At 37.2% G+C, this 19,792-nt stretch overlaps 1 protein-coding gene across 1 annotated transcript in view; it reads left to right on the top strand.

The window, feature by feature from the left end:
• The window catches only part of RELN (reelin), a 551,032-nt gene extending 533,549 nt beyond the window's left edge, over nucleotides 1-17,483 (top strand). The window contains exons 61-67 of the mRNA XM_004390724.1: nucleotides 404-565; nucleotides 1,334-1,491; nucleotides 3,482-3,701; nucleotides 5,459-5,656; nucleotides 6,815-6,913; nucleotides 11,691-11,696; nucleotides 17,387-17,483. Coding sequence (XP_004390781.1) covers nucleotides 404-565; nucleotides 1,334-1,491; nucleotides 3,482-3,701; nucleotides 5,459-5,656; nucleotides 6,815-6,913; nucleotides 11,691-11,696; nucleotides 17,387-17,483 — 940 coding nt within the window. The remainder of the gene's footprint in view (nucleotides 1-403; nucleotides 566-1,333; nucleotides 1,492-3,481; nucleotides 3,702-5,458; nucleotides 5,657-6,814; nucleotides 6,914-11,690; nucleotides 11,697-17,386) is intronic.
• Nucleotides 17,484-19,792: the final 2,309 nt, after the last annotated feature.

Genomic DNA, 19,792 nt, shown 5'->3' on the forward strand with positions numbered 1-19,792 from the left:
TTTTCGCATGCATATGAGGCAATTGAAAACACCATGGCTTGGGTCAGGTGCACCTTAGTCTTCAAGGTGACATCTTTGCTTTTCAACACTTTAAAGAGGTCCTTTGCAGCAGATTTGCCCAATGCAGTGTGTCTTTTGATTTCTTGACTGCTACTTCCATGGGTGTTGAAGAGAAACCCACTAGAATGCACAGCCGTGCATGTTACTATTTTTACTAATGTGTGTATCAGAATATATCTTGTGTGAAATTATTTTCAATTTTTCTTTTTATGATCTGTAATTACAAATATGTTGGTTAATTAAATATCTTAATCTAACCAAACCCCAAAGAATTACCTTGACATTAGGCAAGTCAAATATTTCTCTTAAGGTTTATCTAATGTAACATCTTTGATTTCTGCAGGTCCGATTCCTGGCAGCTCGTTCAAACCCAATGCCTGCCTTCCTCTTCAAACAGCATTGGCTGCTCCCCCTTCCAGTTCCATGAAGCCACCATCTACAACGCTGTTAACAGCTCGAGCTGGAAGAGAATCACCATCCAGCTGCCGGACCATGTCTCTTCCAGGTAGGTTTCAGGTTAAGGTAAATCTTGTAGAAGTGTCTGACAATCTCTGCAGAGCTCATACAGTGAACTGGGAACAACTGGTAAAGTGAGGCCAGAGTTTTAACTGCAACCCTAGTACCCTCTTCCCTTTTCTCTCCCTTTTCTCACCAACCCATGCCCCAAAATGACAATCGCATGTCCTAAGAAGAAATAGGAAGAACTAGGAGATTATTTGTAAATGATTCATAGATACTAGATTTTCTTTTGACTAAATATCATGGCGCATATCAAACTCAATCATGGGCCTGGAATCACAGACCCCAAAGAAAGACCTAGAATTCACACTAGTTCCACCCCAGTGTTCTGCCTTCCCAAAGGTTACACTTCTCAGCCAAGATGCAAGGACCCTCTGGGGTGTGCAGGACTGGTCAGTTACACGAAGTCTCAGGATGAACATGATGGAATGCAGTCTTCCTAGATCAGCATTCATTTTACTCGAAAGATCTGGAAAGGTATTCACCTTTTTTAAGAAAATTGACACATTTTTTTTTTATGATGGAATAGAATGGGATCTTTACATAAAAGTTTCAGGAAAGACACAAGCTTTCAGGGAATCTTGCAGAGCCTGAAGAGTACGAGTTCTCTCTCCTCTGCCAGCAGAGCGATCCAGGGGGACGTTAGGGAAGCCCTTTCCTCAGAAATAATCCCATCTCCAGCGGCTAGAGGCTAGGCACAGTCCTGGGAAATAACAGCCTGCTGAATCTTTCCTGCTTTCTGTGGGACTTTCAGTGCAACACAGTTCCGCTGGATCCAGAAGGGGGAAGAGACTGAGAAGCAGAGCTGGGCGATCGACCACGTGTACATTGGAGAGGCTTGCCCCAAGCTCTGCAGCGGGCACGGGTACTGCACCACCGGCGCCGTCTGCATCTGTGATGAAAGTTTCCAAGGTCTGAATCCTGGGCTCTCACTTTTGATACAGGAGACTATGAGGTTCTCTTCATTCTAACCATTATACCAAAGTCTACCAGCAAATGGATAGAAACTCCAGCCTCTGAGGGGTTTGGGATAGATAAATCAGTCCTTGATCACAGAGTTATTTATCATTGGAACGAATTGTCAAGGATATTTTTATACTATGTTCCTGAAAGTGTTTTTAAAATTACAGATTTTATCTATATTCTATAGTGCTTCACATTCCCCATCTTCCATATAAGTCTCTTACCCACCCCCATCCCAACGCTTTGTTTCCATTTCTGGGCCTTTCTCCTTCCTGGCCTATCTGCCCTTCTCTAGACACCTTGCCAATATTCCTTCTCCCTCAGCCTCTCTCAACAGCAGCTGTCACTGTCTTCCCAAGATGTAGCTGACAACTCAAGATGTTCCATCACTCTGTCACACCAAAAAGCCTTCATGACTCATAAAAATATATTTTTCCTGCTTGAGCGTCTAGAGGCCAAGTATAGATTTGGAACAGGGTACCTACTCAGCTCACATCCTAGAAAATTTATCTGTCTGCCTGTAAGAAGCCTGCAGCCCTGCTTTCTTTTGCCTCTGTCATTTCAAAGTTGACTTTACATAGTGACCATTATATCCTCAGGGCCTAACACTTGGCATATAGCAATGCTCAATGATTCTTTTTTAATAAATTCTTGCATTGTCTTATGATTTACATAGTTCCATCAATTCATTCATCAGAGTCATTTAGTACTTATGACATCCCCGTAAGTTAGCTATGGTAAATATTATTATTCCCATTTTATAGGTGAAGAAACTGAGACTCAGAGAAGTTAAGTGACTTGCCTAAGGTCGCACAGCTAGTAAATGTGAGAAAGAAGACTAGTACTCTAGCTGTTATTTCCAGTCAGCATTGCTGTTTCGCATAGGTGTGAGGTTTCTCTAAAGAATAACAGAATTATACAACCTTTCCAAATTGTACAGTGTAAAAATCCATATACTTGAATTCTGGAGTAGGATCTACTTAGATTTATTTGTTTATGCTATTTTCTCACTTCCAAATGAAATTGATATGATCACTGCCAACTGCTGCACATCTCTGATATTAGAAATTGCTAAGTCATCTCCTTTCTCCTCTGGATCCTCATTTCTGCTAAGACTGACCGGGTCTGTCTGTGTATTAGCTGGCAAATTTGAACTCTAGGCAAATGAACAAGTCAAGTGTCTCCAAAAAGTCCTAGATATTTAGAGTTTGTCCCCTGCCTTGATCCAACAGAACTATGACCTTTTGATTTTAAGCTATTGTAGATATTTAGAAAAGATGTATTATTGCTCAAATCAAGAGAAAATGCAAGCACATACACATTTGCTAACAAATGCCAGTATTTCATCTCGGTGGTCTCTGAGAGACACTTCCAGTTTATCCATTTTTCATGTGTTTATCCCAGCCTCATTACTGAATATCTGAATATCTGATACGTGTTAAGTACTGTGCTATGCACTGGGAATCCAACAATAAATAGGATACAGACTCTGTTCGCAAGAATCATCAAGTGTAGAGCTGGAAGGAGGACAAGAACATGACACACCTTATTTTCTACTACAGAGTCATGCTAGGAAAAAAGAAATTAGGTTGGCCTTTCATGCCACGGTGAGTGCTCCCTACTGAGACCCATTATTGATGGACATGCAGGCCCAGACAGATGCTGTGGTATTTAAACAACAGATTTACACAAGCAATAAGTACATTAGCATATGCATACTTTAGTAAACATTGACTCGTAGATAATGGGATTTCTTTAAGCAGTATAAACCAATAATTGCCAAAATAAAAGAAAAATATTCATTCCTGGGAGTCTACACCTGCTTTGTGTTTTGCCATTCTTACAGTAAGAGCAATGGATTAAATCTGAAGTGGAATTCTTAATCTTTGATGATTCCACTTGTTCCAGCTAATTTTTATGATTATTCCTTTCCCTCCAGGTGATGACTGCTCTGTTTTCAGTCATGATCTTCCCAGCTATATTAAAGATAATTTTGAGTCAGCAAGAGTCACTGAGGCAAACTGGGAGACCATTCAAGGTGGAGTGATAGGAAGTGGCTGTGGGCAGCTGGCACCCTATGCCCATGGAGACTCACTCTATTTTAATGGCTGTCAGATAAGGCAAGCTGCTACCAAACCTCTGGATCTCACTCGAGCAAGGTAACAAAACCCCTGCTTTCTGGTCCAGACATAGAATCAGTCACAAACCAGGTTATTATCAACTGTCTGTTAGCTATGATAATTAACTTTATGCACAGATGGTACTAAACAGTGGAAACCTATATATCATTTGAATTGGGTACAAGGAATATGTTTCACAACTCAGAATTATGTTTTGCTTGAATTTCTTTTACGATTACTTGGTAATTTTTTATATGTACAGGCTGAGTGGTGGTCACATAGGCATAAGTCTGGGGAAATGGCCAAGTATAAAAAATTAGCTATGGGAAATCCATATAAATAATGTTGTCCATATGCAAGCATGTAAATGTAAATGTATATGTGAAGTAGATTGATAGTAATGCAAACATAGACCTATATTTAGCATATGTAAGTATACAGAAATGGAAGATGGAGGACCGTTGAACAGATTGATAGATGGAAAAGAATTTTACGAATTCACATGCTATAGGAGTTGGAGATTGTTGCGGAACAGAGTGACAGCGACCTTTTAAATGGACTAGGGAAGCGACAGAGGAAAAGAGACCCCAGCAGGGTAGAGTTTCCTTCCCACCTTCCCTTCCCAGCTCTACAGCCTCAGCCAGCAAAAACATAGCTTTTGTCTGTTTAATTTAAGAAAAGATTCCAAGGCTTTAAAAAAAGTTAACAAAGTACTGGACTAGAGTATTCACATAATACTGAAAGGTATGAGTAGCTATAAGGGTATTTGAGAATTAGGTGTTTGGTTAATGAGAATATAGAGGTTCACTTGAAGCCTTCCACTTCGGAAAATATTAGTAATGTATCTTTAGACGCAGAAAAGCAGGCTTTTCATCCCCTGATATGACAAATGATATATAATAAAATTAATTCTTACATGGTAACTGTGGAGATGTCAAAAGATGTTGTGTCCATCTATCCCTGTTTTGATTTTTTTTTTTTCCTGCCAAAAAGGTGTACTCAACTTAAAGACAACCTGATGTTTTTCCTTGGTCCCTTATGCAGATATAATTAGCTGTTTAGTTAACAATTGCACACCATGGTGTACAAGTAACTTTGTTTTAAGTTCATTTATGCATTCACAGTTTTTAAGTCCAGCTCTTTATTTGAACACCTACCCTAAATGGAACTACTCTGTTAACACTGAGACTCTTAGGAGGATACATTTCCTGTGTTCAAAAACTGTATCTTCTGAGGCAAAGAAACCTGTGAAAAGCAAAGGACATATTGAACAGAATAGCAGGATGGGCCACGCCTGCATGTCTCTCACTACGTTTTCCCTCAGCTCTGATCTGCAGACATCTCTTTCCTAAAATAGACATGATTTGTCCTTGTCCAGAAGCTGTTCAGTTTGGAACTATTTGTCAAAAGTAGGTATTAGCATAAATACTGTGGTTTTATTCCTTGTCCTCTCCATGTCCTTCGCTGCCTATACTCCCTTTCAGAGAATAGAAAATATTTTTGATGAAATACTCTAATAAGATTTCCAACACCATGAAAAAGTATACATCTTTGAAAGTCAAAATTGTTTTCTTCATGTAGAAAATCAGCCTTCTTGGGTTCTGGTCACATGTATAATTTAAAAGATAATAGAATATCACTAATGTGATTTAGTCATAAAGCTGGATTCTCCTATTTTTGTTATATTATGAACTCAAATTAAGGACTTTAGGAACAAGAAAAATTTTTTTAAGTATAACTCCTCTTGTAATACGTCTTGACTACTGTTTAAAGATTATTTCCCCTGTGTTTTCCAGTAAAATTATGTTTGTTTTGCAAATTGGGAGCGCATCCCAGACGGACAGCTGTAACAGCGACCTGAGTGGCCCCCACGCCGTGGACAAAGCTGTGCTGCTGCAGTACAGCATCAACAACGGGATCACCTGGCATGTTATCGCACAGCACCAGCCGAAGGACTTCACACAGGCGCAGAGAGTGTCTTACAATGTCCCCCTGTAAGTGGCCAGAATGGAAAGTCCTGGTCTCCCATATGAGCCCTGACAATCACAGAGTTTGAGCTAGAAGGAAGTATAAAGGCCTCAGAGAAAGACTAAACCAAATCAGTTGCCGTCGAGTCAATTCCGACTCATGGCAACCCCACGTGTGTCAGAGTAGAACTGCGCCCAGTGAGTTTTCAATGACTGAGTTTTCAGAAGCAGATCACCAGGCTTTTCTTCCAAGGCGCCTCTGGGTGAGCTCAAACCACCAACCTTTTGGTTAGCAGCAGAGCACTTAATTATTTGCACCACCAAGGGACTCCTGAAGGACACAAAGGCCCAAATTAGTGAAGTTAGTGGAACAAGGCCACAAAAGTAGATGGTGGCAGGACCAAGATGAATCCAGTTGTCCAAAGTTTTATTACTATTTTCTATTAGGACAAGAGGCAAAAATTGAAGCAAGGAATAAGAACAAGAGGAAATAGAGATAACAACTAAATGCAAAGGCACTTTTTTTTCATATTTCCCTTCCCTCAGCCCTATCTCTAGTCTTTAAAAAACAATATTTTATATTTTCTGCTGGGTACACTAGTTTGAAGGAGCCCTGGTGGAGCAGTGGTTAAGCATTTGGCTGCTAAGTGAAAGGTTGGCAGTTTAAATCCACCCTGCATCTCCGTGGGAGAAAGACCTGGCGATCTGATCCCATAAAGATTATGGCATAGAAAACCCTATGGGGGGGCAGTTCCACTCTGTCACATGGGGTCACTAAGAGGCGAAATCGACTCAGTAGCACCGAGCAGCAACAGCACTAGTTTGAAAATTTGCTGAAGGCAGGTAACTATGTCAGTTTTGCTTAGCATTATTCCCCCAGCTTCTAGCACAGTGCCTGCTACACAGAGGCACTTGATATTTGTCGACTATGAATGTATTGCTCTTCCAAGTACTAATGGAGCAGGGGGAAGGAGGGAGGGAGATGTGAAATTATTACAAGGCCCATGAGTGGTCAATAAAGGTTAAGACTGTTACTGTGACCTAAACGAATCTGAATTCCATGTGCAAGTCTTGTTGATTTAGGTTACCCTATTATAATTAGCCTATTATACGTCTGGAAATCATATACCAGAAAGTTCTCTGTATCCTAATTTTAATATCTGTGTCCTTCTATCTGTAACCCAGGGAAGCACGGATGAAAGGAGTGTTACTGCGCTGGTGGCAACCACGCCACAATGGAACAGGTCATGATCAGTGGGCTTTGGACCATGTGGAGGTCGTGCTGTGAGTATCTGACACATGTCATCCCATGTCCATTGCAGAAAGGTTTGAAATTCCTTTGACACAGCATGCTCCTTAATTCAGTAAGAATTGTTCCTGATGAGAAGCCCCCCACAGGACCACTTTGGCTGACGGTCTTCAGCAGCTATAAACTATTGCTCAAGTCAACAGTGAAATAACAAAGCCCCGAACAGAATTTAATGTGTCTCAGAAAACTTCAGTAGGCAAAGCATTTATTTAAGGATTTGACAATATTGGTTAAATTGGATAAAACAAAAGTCTTCAGGTAAACGGGAAACAATGTCTTACGCCAAATCTGGGTTGCCTTATAAAATAGAATCACATCCTTTAAGAGAAAGAATCTGTACTGTTCCACATACAGAGTGTTACTGACTAGTGTTGCCGATTACAAACACCTGTCTTAGCCACAGATGGCTGAGGCATCCTTCCATTTGGTGACACAGTTGCAACTAGAACAAAGAATATGTTGTCTCAGATTCCTCCCGGCCAATCCCAGTACCTATCAAGTTAAGGATGTTCCCCCATTATTCCCCCCCCCCCCCCGCCCACAGTATAATAAGGCTCTCACTACTCTCGCCTAATGGGGTTGGCTGTTCCCTCTCAGAGAGATGACTTGCTTTTTCTCTAACAATCTAGTTCCTGTAGAACTGGAATGCTTATGTCTCGACGGGTTCGGACTGATGGCTCCAAGTGGTTGGCAAGGAGAGGCGAATCTTCTCGGTAGATAGGTTCAAATGTTCATTCTGTTTACCAAAGCAAAAATGAAATCAGTCTTTTTGCTGATTTCAGTCATTTTGAAAGCAAATTTAAATGATTAATTGGTAGGAAAACTACCAGATTTGTTTTCTTCCAACCATCGCCATGAGCTGACTTTTTCAGTCTTGAGTTAGCCCTCGTCTTAGTTCTCACTGAGGCACCTGCTTGCATGGCATCCATATCAACCCCCAAATCCAAGAGCAACTGGTCCCTACACGAGTCCCCACTGTGCGCTCTGCTGCTTTTGGACAACTTGCTGGGCTCTGCCTCTACAGGACAATGTTAAAGTTGAAAGTAACTGTCCAGACTCCTTTAAATCTAAATATGAGGCTGATGTATTACTTAGTTATCAGTTACCTCAGGTGACATTATTCCAGAAGAATAGAATAGCCTGGGCTCTGAAATAAATAAATATACAGTAAGGCCATAGAGAAGTGTTCAGATAGACCAAAAACCAACATTATAGCCATTTTTCCCTTGCTAATTTCCTTTTAGAGCAGCACGTCTCAATCTGCTTGAACATCAGAGTCACTTGGGAAGCTATGAAAACATCAATGCACACCCCAATACACAGGCCCCTCCCTAAGGATTATACTTAAAATTGATCTGGGATGGGGCCTGAACATCAGACTTTTTAAAAAGTACCTCAGGTGACTCTAATATGCAGGTTGAGACTCTGATTGAGTCAGTAACCACTTCTTATCTCTCAAGTCTCTTGCCAAGAAAATGTACATCCATAGGGCTTCCGCAGGGGCAGATTATCCAGTAGGCAAGGTAAGCACAGTGCTTACCTTGCTTACCAGATCATCTGTAGTGAACAATCTCATACTTTTTTCACCACATCAAAGATTCTGCTTTTAGGTATGGCTGGCATCTGTCTCTCTCCCAACCCCAGAGCACCTTCCTACAGACTCAAAGCCTCCTTTCAAGTTTACAGTCCCTGACAGGGACAGATGATCCGTGCTTACTTACTAATCTGTAGTGATCAATTTCACTACAGATGATCTGGTAAGCAAGGTTTAAGTGCTGTGCTTACCTTGTCTATTGGATAATCCACCACTGGGCTTCCTGTGCCTGACAAAGCATTACCAGCTCCTATGGGAACTTCAAAATTTGACAGTTCTCAAATGAAGACAGGATGGTAATTCTTAACACATCAGCATTTGAGATACTACTTCTCCTCCCACCCAGCCAAGCAATTTCAGATATCTGCCAGCATCATGATATTATTACAAGGATCAGGTTCAGATTATATGAAATACCAGAAATGCAGTTTTTCTGGTATTTTTCTGGACCTATAATCTGTATTTGTAAAGATTTCATTTTTAGTCAGTCTCCAGAATTTTAATAACTTGAAGAATTTATCACTTACCAGGCACCTGTCTGCTCTTACCCTGCAGTAATGTCTCAAACTCTCAAGGGCATTAAAATGGTTCGAATGAAGTTAGCATTGCTGCACATGCAGTGTTACATGATTTGAGTTATAGTCAACATCTTCTTTCAGTGAATAGTTTAAAAATTATAATTTTATACATATCGCCATATAATCTCATGTATATATATTACACATAATTTTAAAAACAAATGCTATCTCTTTAATGACATTTCAAAATTTGTTAAAATTAAAGGAATTACTTTTTTTTTCTTTTCCTTCTCTTTTTGGAGAGAAGAAATACCTCATGAAGCTGAATTCAATAAATGAGTTTTTTAAAAAATAAAATACTAAGAAATTATATTTTTCAGAACTATGTTTTTGATGTTTTGCTCTTATCTGAGGATTTAACATTTCTATGCCACTCTGCCTTTTCAAAGTACTTCTTTTTATAAGAGTCACACAAAGTTTTACAACATTCATTAATTAACATATACTGGATTGCCCTAGAAATTAATTACTTCAGTTCTTTCATTTGATTTGCTTAAAATAAATAGAAAATGCCAGATAGTTCAGAAAAAATAAAACATTATGATCTTCAGAGGATCTTTCAACCAAGTGAGGCACAAGGAAGCTAGCCAATGTTCATGGTATGATTTACAAATATTACTAACTGTAACTTTGTTACAGCAGATGTATATTTAGAAATCGGTGGAATACTCCCATAAAGCCCTATGAATTGAAAATATCCTCTTACTTAACTATACTATACTTTTACATAAGAACATTTAGTTATGTAATCTGGTAGTATTAACTCCTTGATGTGGAGGGGAGAGGAGCAGATTGAGGTACATATCTTATGAGATACAAGCCCTACCTAACTCAACAGCTGCAAAATAGGACTACTAATATGTTTTTGCAACTAGTGGTTGGGCCATACATTTCACTTAAGAATTTTTAGAAATCTATTTTATTTTTTAAGTGAAGATTGGCCTTAACCTAGCTTTATTACCATAGTTTTGCTTTCGAGCATGTGCACCAAGGACACATGCTAAAAACCCCTAGAAAGAAAAATAGTGGCCACACATGGTATCTTATATTGAGTTTAATCTCAGTTCTGCCCATATTAACCAAGAAGAAGACATACAAGTTTGATGAGAGGAAATTTAGTACTTTCGAAAATATTTCCAGGTTTAAGATTGCATCCTAAGTGAACAAGATAAATAACATAGTTTTTGATTTAATAGTTTAATTCTAAAATACTGCATGTAGAAGGATTTGAAGTTCATAAATATGGATATAAAGAATGACAAGCCAAGCCCGCACCATAAAGATAAAAACCATCTGTTTAGAAGTTAACAAGCAAAGTCACTTATGCCTTATGCTTGTTTGAGAGTATAATCTTACCACGCTGATGATGTTCTTCAATAAAACCTGCACGTTAAATGCACTTCATGATGATTAGTTCCTGCTAATCCACCATATACCAGATAAACCGAATTGACAGATCATTTTTTTCCAGCCTCACTAGCTTACAAAAAGTCCTCATTCTGTAAAGTCTGAATGATGTAGCATAACACAGTCATTGACAATTGAGTGTCAGGAATCTAATCTCTCTGAATCCATTTGCTAGTGTAGAATATTTGTTTTTCAGTAAATGTTTATGAATACATTTGGGCAGATCCCTCACAAGATCCATGCTGGTGGGGTTCTTCTTAGGATAAAAGAGAATACTTGGTCTTAACCTTTTTTGTTGGGCATTCATACTTCTATCCTAAGAATCTTCCTCACCCAACTACGCATTTCATTCACACATCACATTTCCTGTGTGTGTGTCTAAGTCACACCTGTCATGAGTATAATGAAGTGGGCCAATTTTTGCATGTGTAACTTGAAAACAAATTGCTCAGTAAAGAGTTAGCCTTTGTAAATTGATTTATTAAAAAGTGAATTACTGCCACTTTTACTGAGAATTAAAAACCACTATATCGCTAACTATGGTCTTAAAAGCACTTATTAGATTTTAATAATATGAGTTCCATCATGACCATCCCCTCATGCTATTCATTATCAAGATACTGTCACATTTTTGGCACAAATGATGTATGGAAACCAGCATATTACATTTGTTGCAAAGCATATTTATCCTTTATTAAATTTGACTGTTTTATCTGATATGGAGGATTTTTGTACTTTTAAAAGCCTGTTCCGTAATATATTCAGGAATAAGTATTTCCTAAAATGTAAAATGACGAATCAGTTATTAAAATTAATAATAATGGTTATTGATATTAAATATTAATATTAAATATTAAACTATTGCTTTAATATTTGTACTTAATATACAACATTTATGCCAAATGTAGTACTATAGCTACATGTACCTTGACATACGGTTATGAGCAAATATTGCATGTTGCATTACATAGAAAAGTAAAATATATGTATATATTGGGTACAGAAGAATAAGTAATAACTTCTTTAATTTTTATTTTCAAAAGAGATGAAAAATCCTATATTGCATCTAAACCAGATCAGACTTTTATGACTAATCAGAGTGCTGCATGCATTGAAAGGCATTTTTTAACTTGTGTTATATTTCATTATTTGCTGTCATTGGTTTTCTACTAGAGTAAGGTAAGTCCTCTTGCTAAGTCTGGGCAACTGTTAACTAATAGTTTCATCAGCATCACCGCAGTTAGCTGAGAAGTTTTGCAGAAGACCAAAAGAAAAATATATGAAAAAAAGTTACAAATGGGGTTGGAATACACTGGAACATTTGAAACCTATATCCCTGTAAACTCGGAGTTCAGCCAAATTGCGATAATTCCCTGATTTATACAATTTTAGGCACAACAGCATAGAACAGGGTGCTAACCTGTATCCCTTCATTGAGCAACAAATTCGATTAAGCTCCTTCTCTGCCCCGGCACTGTACTGGGTGCCCTTGATGCACTCACAGTTTATGAATTTGTTATGAGGGAAAACTGAAAGTAGAAATAGATGCAAAAGAGCTAGGGGCTCTGATTAAATGTAATGTCTTTCAAAAGACCTACAGTGCTGGAAATGTGTGAGGGTGCCTTGACTTATCAACTCTATGCTAAGTTAATTAATGAAGTGACAGAGGGAGGTGGATTTATTCATGACACTTGTGAGTTTTAGATCCTTCCCTTAGGTAAGATTTGCCACTCTTAATATGTACGTGCATTTGTCCTCTAATTGAAATACGTTAAAACTTAAAAAAGAAGGTAAAATGGTTATCATTTATTGAACAACTAGATATTGTGCTAGAAGTTTTCATTTGATCCTTACAACTTCCTGGGGTAGACATTATAAGATACTATCATCACCCCCATTTAGCAAAGAAAGAAATATGAAATATGCAGTATTTGTGAGATATATGTGCCTTACACTTATTTATATGTAGCCTTCCTGAAAATCCAGGACCTTGAAAGTAAAATGCACAGCATTCTTTATGCAGGGAAATTTTATTGATTAGTTTGAATGGCAGTTTCCCATTTTACATTCACAAATATTTCTCTAATAGCTATGATTTCTAGCAGTGCAGTGGATCCTTATTTCTACATTCATAGAAATTTTCATGTGTTATACCATACATTTTGATGATAAATCGATTACTGATCAATAAAAATGCCTAAATTTCTATGTGGTCAAATTACTTTTACCAATTTTCTATCTTCCCCATTTCGTTTAGAATTCCATCAAATTCAATTGAATGTTTTTCATAATAAGCTAAGCATTTCTGTTTAAACATCTTACAATTTATAATTACCTGTTATTTGGTTACTATCTATCAATAAATAAGCAAGCTAAGATAGTGGCTTCAGTGAAGAGTAACAGTTCAAAACAGCAGAGTCACTAGTTCTTCAAAGATCTTACAATATTCATATTCCCTATGCAGAAACAGGGAAGCATTGTTATAATTCCATATGCCATTGAAGTCCCTAAACTTCCTCAGCAATAATAGAAATTTAAATCAGCATTTCTAAGAAGCCATTGATGTTCATTCTCTCTTCTTTCAATTTCTTACTCACAATGAGAGAAGTTAAAAATAGACCCAGCTCTACCCATGGCCAAAGCAAAATGATAATGTTAAGTCGCATAGTTGATGTACCTTGAAATGAATATTAACTATCTTCATTGAACTTATAATAAAAATTGCTTTCCCCTGTAATTGCAGTCAAGAAATAAATCTTTAAAATTCCATTGCATCTATTATTATATCGGTTATAAGTTATTTATAGATATAAATGTACAAATATCAAGAACAAAAATAGGCTCACAGATCTGCTCCACAAAAAAAGCAAACATAAGATCTTTAAACTTGTTAAAATTTCCCTAATGCCCAACCCTGTAAGTTAGACATTTTAGAAGTCACAATACTATTTAATCACCATGTCAGTTTATTAAATGGTACTGGAGACAGACAGTATTTTGGCATAGCTTCCCATGGTGCTTGATGTAAAAAGCTTATGCCCTGGAAAAATCTGCTCTATTAGATTTTGACCTTACTGACTCCAGAGATTGATATTTATGTTTCACATACCAAATTACCAGTTAGTTTCAAGGATGCTTTGAAAATGTGGCCATTTGATAATTGATTATATAAACACTAAGCAAGTCTAGTAAAGGCATTACAGAACATTCTCAGCAATCCAGGGATATCCTGATACATATATTTACTCAAAACAAAAGAGTACCTGGTAAATCACATTGCCCCCTAAATTGGAATGTAAGCTCCCACTATTGGCTTGATCGTCAAGGTATTAAGGAGCTGCAACCTGCTAATATTTATTTTCTCACATATAGAAATGGATAATTTAAATTGGTTCTATAATAAGTAAATAATTACGTGGAGAAATTTCTTCAAAACTATTAAATATGCATGTCAACTTCTGTTAAAATTAAATGTTCCTTTGTTCCTGTATATTGAGGTAACAGCCACATCAGTATCAGTTACATTGAGATAACTGAATGTCTTGAGTGTTCTGAGTTTATATTTTTATTCAATGTAAAATATTTTACCTATTTTAAATTCTCTGAGTACCTTATATTTTTAAACGTGTTTTCAACAGGATAATTTTTATTGCTTTAACTTTGCAATTATTCCTTATAGTTAAAGACTAATGACTTACAACAGGAATCCAATCAGTAAGTCACCAAAAGTTCAACAAACATGCCCTGACCACCCACAGGTCAGGCAGGAGGCTCAGTGTTGTGGTGTGGGGGGTGGGGGAAGTTGGGGGACAGGCCCCTACAGCAAGGAAAGTTTAGTTGTGGGGAGGCAAGATATGAACACAAACATGCAAAACAGAAAATGAGCGTTATGGGAGTCCAGAGCACTTCTAGAGGAGATGAGCAATTAAAAAAAAAAAAATGTGATAATTGAACAATAAATAGAAATTGAGGAAGTGACTGTGGAGGTGAGCCAATGAGACAGGTAGATGAGGCAGGTAGAAAAGGCTCAAGGTAAATGTGAATAAAGTAGCCTGTATAGGAGTGTAGTAGAAGAAAAGACATGAAAAACAGGATGAGACTAAATGTGTAGAGGACTTGAAATATCTGGCTAAATTGCTTTAGATGTTGCTCCAAAGACAAGAGGATTATGAATGTTTTTTGAGCAAGGTAAAGCCAGTATTTGAGGAAAAGTTATCTGAAACTGGTGTGCAGAATCAATTGTGTGTATGCATGGGAATATACATGCATGTATAATACAATTATACATGCAGTTATACTTTCTTAGTATTTCATGGTCTCTTTTCAGTGGAGCCTCTTTCATAAGAGACCTCTGTGCTGGCAGGCTGATCTTAACTGACTCTGTGCTACCCCATTGCCATCGAGTAGATTCTGACTCATAGCGACCCTATAGGACAGAGTAGAACTATCCCATAGGGTTTCCAAGGCTGTAATCTTTACGGGAGCAGACTGCCACATCTTTCTCCTGCAGAGAGGCTGGTGGGTTCAAGCCACCAGCCTCTCAGTTAGCAGCCAAGTGCTTAACCACTGCACCACCAGGGCTCGCTTGTGAAGAAAGAAGCAATAGAGTCCTTTCTCCTTAAAAAAAAAAAAAAAAAAAAAATCCGTTGCCCTTGAGTCGATTCCAACTCAATACATGAAGTCATTGTCCTTTTTTAAAAAATTTGGCTTTACATAGTCAGCAGCAGTAAGTACTTGTAGCAGCTAATAAATACAGGCAGTCCCTGGGTTATGAACATCCAACTTAACGTACAACCCCTATAAAGCCTATTATATTAAGAATTTGAGGTATGTGCAACGGTTCGTAATACCAACAGGCGCTACTTTGCGACGCGCATCAAAACATTATTGCTGTTACTACTGTATTATTATGTTCAGAATGTTTTAGTGTATCTGGAGGTGTTTCTTTAATGTTTTTTATGCACAGAAAGGTACACTGTATGGCGTAGTGTTTTGTTCTGTTGTACATAGGGTCACTATGAGTCGGAATCAACTCGATGGCACCTATTACAACAAAGACAAACATTTGACTAACTGACCTTAGGTATGAACTGTATCTAACTGTTCTGACTTACGTACATATTTGATTTAAAGACAGATTTGGAAACGAAACTCATTTGTAATCCAGGGACTGCCTGTAGTAAATAAATTAGTTTCATTCTTCAACTATGAAATTGAAACTGATCCAATTAGTTAATACATATAATATTGCCACATTGGTGGAGGGGAGCAGGGGAAGTAGTACAGCTGCTTGAACAAAACTTGATTTTTTTTTTTTTTTTACTCTTTTTCTCTACAATATCTTCAGATTATATTCTATAGTTTCTAGCATTTTGACAGTATAGAAACCCAGGATGGAAAGTAATCAGCACTTTATTTTATAAAATAGATGTCACTTTGATGTCTATCCTTTTACCAGCTTTTCAGCACAGATGCTACTGCTTTTTGATTAAACCTATCTGATGAAATTCAGTTTACATTATCTTCCTTTAGGACATTTTATTAAAAATTTTCTAATGATCCAACTTAATTATAAAATCCTCTTGTTTTGAAGTTTTCTGTATTTTACAAGTACCCCTTTATGTTTAATTAGTATGATATACTAGGTTAAAAGTATAATTTTACACCTTGCCTGGTAAATTAACAATCATTGATAACCCAGAAGAGTATGCTGCTCAGTACAAAATTGCTCTTTCCCTCCTCTTTATCCTAACTCAAGCTCATGTCATATTGATCTTTATGGTGGGATCACATCACATGATATTATCTCACTCTAGATGCATTTTATGATTCCATGAAATTAAGTAGGAAAAGACTTTGTGTCTATCACAGTATTCAAGAGACTCGATGAATATGGAGCATATTGATAAGCTCACACTCACAAGACGCATACTGTTGCCACAAATAGATATGTTATCACTCAGGTCTGTGTGTGAGAGGGGTATATTTCTTTTCAATGATGTTATAAGTAATGACCCTGTTTATTTTCCATACTGAAACTTTAGCAACTATCATTACCAGCATTGTGCAATTTCCTACAGCTCTTGAAATCTATTTTCAGTGTTTTTATCAGTTTCACAATACCATATGTATGTATGAATGTGTGTATGTATGTGGGGAGGGGGAATATATATACACACATACATACAATTATACAATTACACTTTCTTAGTATTTTATGGACTCTTTTTCAGTGGAGACTCTCTTTCATAAGGCTGTGTTTACAGAATATGACCACAGCTGCTTATTGATTGAGGAAGACAATGGAATCCAATATTCTGAGAAAAACTTCCTTATTTTGCCCCAAGACTGTATAAAATAGGAAGGTCAAGTTGATTTACCTAACAAGTTTTTTGTTTGTTTTCACTATTTAAGTTTTAAATGAAAATGTTTGCTGAAGACCAGATTATGTTCCTACTTTTTAAAGATGTATTTAAATAAGGTAACAGGGTACAGCACACTCTTCCTCTAACATGAAATCCCTTCAAGTAAATGTTGTCAGGAAGAGTTCAAGAATAAAATTAAATTAAAAATCCAAAAATAGTTTCAGGCCATTTTTTGTTATAAATCAAGAGAATTTACCGTCTTACTTGGTTCAGAGCTCCCTCATGAAAAGAAAGGGATCTTTTTAAGGCCAAAGGCAGTGAATACAGGTGTCAGACTTAAGGTACTTTGTCCCTGTAATGTCTGCATGATCCATTCACCCTGCAATTTTTCAAATAAGCATCAGAGTAACTTAGGAGCTGGAATAGATGGTGCTTTCACTGATGGGACTTACATGGTCTTTCTTCTTTCCCCCCCTGCCTCTCTGCCTTCTTTGGTTTTAACAGCACTCGCAAACAAAATTACATGATGAATTTTTCACGACAACATGGGCTCAGGCACTTCTACAACAGAAGACGAAGGTCTCTTAGACGATACCCATGAAGAATCAAAAAGTTTATTTTTCCTTTCAACATGTGATGTGTTGCTTTCCTTTTTATTTTTTTTTTTAAATCTCGCACTGCATCTGGTATCAGGAAATTTCTCTGAAGGACTTGGTGATTAACTGAAAGCCCTTCTCAAGACAGAGTGTAAACCACTTTCCCACACTGTGAACTAATAATGACAAGTGACTTATTTTCTCATAAGTAAATGTCTTAATGTTGCTGTGCCCGTGAAAATTGTGATCTGTTGTAATATCAGTTACAGTGGCAGTATTGAAAATAAGAAATAGATTAACAGAAAAAAAAAGAAGTTTAAGCACAAAAATTTAAGATATTTTGTTTTAAATGGCATTTAGTACAGTATTTAACATTCTTGGTCACAAAGCTATTTAAGTGGACTGTATTTCAGCTATGTATCATGTTTTATATGATTAAATTATCATCGTTTGTCCTTTGTGTATTCCATAATATAACACATTGACACTGTATTTCCTTGTTATGTTGCAATATTTTGCTGCTGAATTTTGGGCTACTTATACTCTGCAGAAAGTTATTTGAAATACCTACTCAACAAGATAGTTGTAAAGATATTGTATTCCTTTAATATACTCCTTAAAATGTATGTTGGTTTCGCGTTGTTTTGTGGATAAGAAAAATGCTTGACCTTGAAATATTTTCTGCTTAAAAATTGTGAATGAAGACCCTTATCCCTGAAAAGGAGTTCCCATCTCCTTGTCTAAGGATTTTTTTTTTAAAGTGTTCTGTGGCTGATTTACTAACAGTAACTGCCATTTTGTTCTGTGGTAACAGAGTGATTTGTAAACAGTGGATGTTTTCATTGTGTTCTCTTCCTGGATTGTTTTTTCCTGCGGGTCATGTTCATACCTTCTGAAGAAGTTGTACCAACACCAGCAACATTATAATGGCCCTATAACCCTGAACTATTAACATAACTAAAAGGTTGCACTCTAGGGTGAACCAAGCTAAAAGCCCATGCTTAAATAAATATTGTCCAAAAGCCATTTGAAGTTCATTTGTCTTTATTCATTTGTAATTAAATTTTAGGTAGGGTTTGTAGGCCTGGTCAGGTTTGGAAAGGACAATGTCAAATACATTTACCTTTTTTTTTTGCCTCATCCTTGATAATACCATTTATGAAGCCACACTTCCAATTTAGCCATTTTTTTCTTACTCACCTTCTTCTACTTGCTGACTCTGTAATCACACTGAGAAAAGTCAATAGAGAATTCTGAAAACGATAAAGGTCTGACACAATGCTTGACTCATAATAAACACTCATGCATTCATTCAGCAAATATTCGTTGAGTGCTTGCTATGTGAAAGGCGCTGTGCTAAGTGTTAAGGATAAAATGATGATTGAGACATCAAAAGGGGAGTGCCTTTTTAAACACTTAAGTGTGAAAGAAGTAACTTTTCTTTCAGAGGATTTCTCCTGCTTCAATCCTTTCATTAAGCATTCGTTCATCAAACATCTGTTAAGGAATACCACATGCCAGCCACGCAATGGGAACTGGGAATGCAGTGGTGCAAAAGGAAATGCAATCTCTGCCTGAAGAAAGTTCACAGTTTTATGGAGGAAGATGTTCGTCAAATAATTACACAAATTTATAACTGTGGTAAATGCCTCATTCAACAATAAACATGCTTTTACAAACATTTATTCAGTATCTACTACTCTGCTCAGATACTGTATTTAGCATATTATAAGGAGCCCTGGTCGTTCAACAGTTAAGTGTTCAACTGCTAACCAAAAGGTTGCCTGGTTCAAACCCACCCAGAGGCTTTGCAGGAGAAAGAACTGGCAATCCGTTTCTATAAAGATGGTTGTTGTTGTTGTGTGCTGTCGAGTCAATTCTGATTCATAGTGACCCCATGTGACAGAATAGAACTGCCTCATAGTGTTTTCTTGGCTGTAATGTTTATGGAAGCAGACTGCCAGGCCTTTAGCCCACAGAGCCGCTGGATGAGTTCAAACCACCAACCTTTTGTTTAGCAGCTGAGCGCTTAACCACTGTGCCACCAGTGCTCTTTCCTGTAAAAATTACAGCCTAGAAAACCCTATGGGGAAATTCTACTGTCACATGGAGTTCTATGAGTCAAAAATCAACTAGACAACACATAACAACAATGAAAGACACGGTTCCCTTCCTCAATTTATAGTCTAGTCAGGAACAGAGAATTATCAACAAATACAATGAAAGTAAAAGGTACTGCAATAGAATTGTATACTAGATCTAATGAGCACAAAAATAAAGAATAATAGCTTTTTCTGGAAGTGGGAGTAAGAAG

Source organism: Trichechus manatus, unplaced genomic scaffold (genome assembly GCF_000243295.1).
Source record: "Trichechus manatus latirostris isolate Lorelei unplaced genomic scaffold, TriManLat1.0 scaffold00326, whole genome shotgun sequence".
Lineage (NCBI taxonomy): Eukaryota > Metazoa > Chordata > Mammalia > Sirenia > Trichechidae > Trichechus > Trichechus manatus.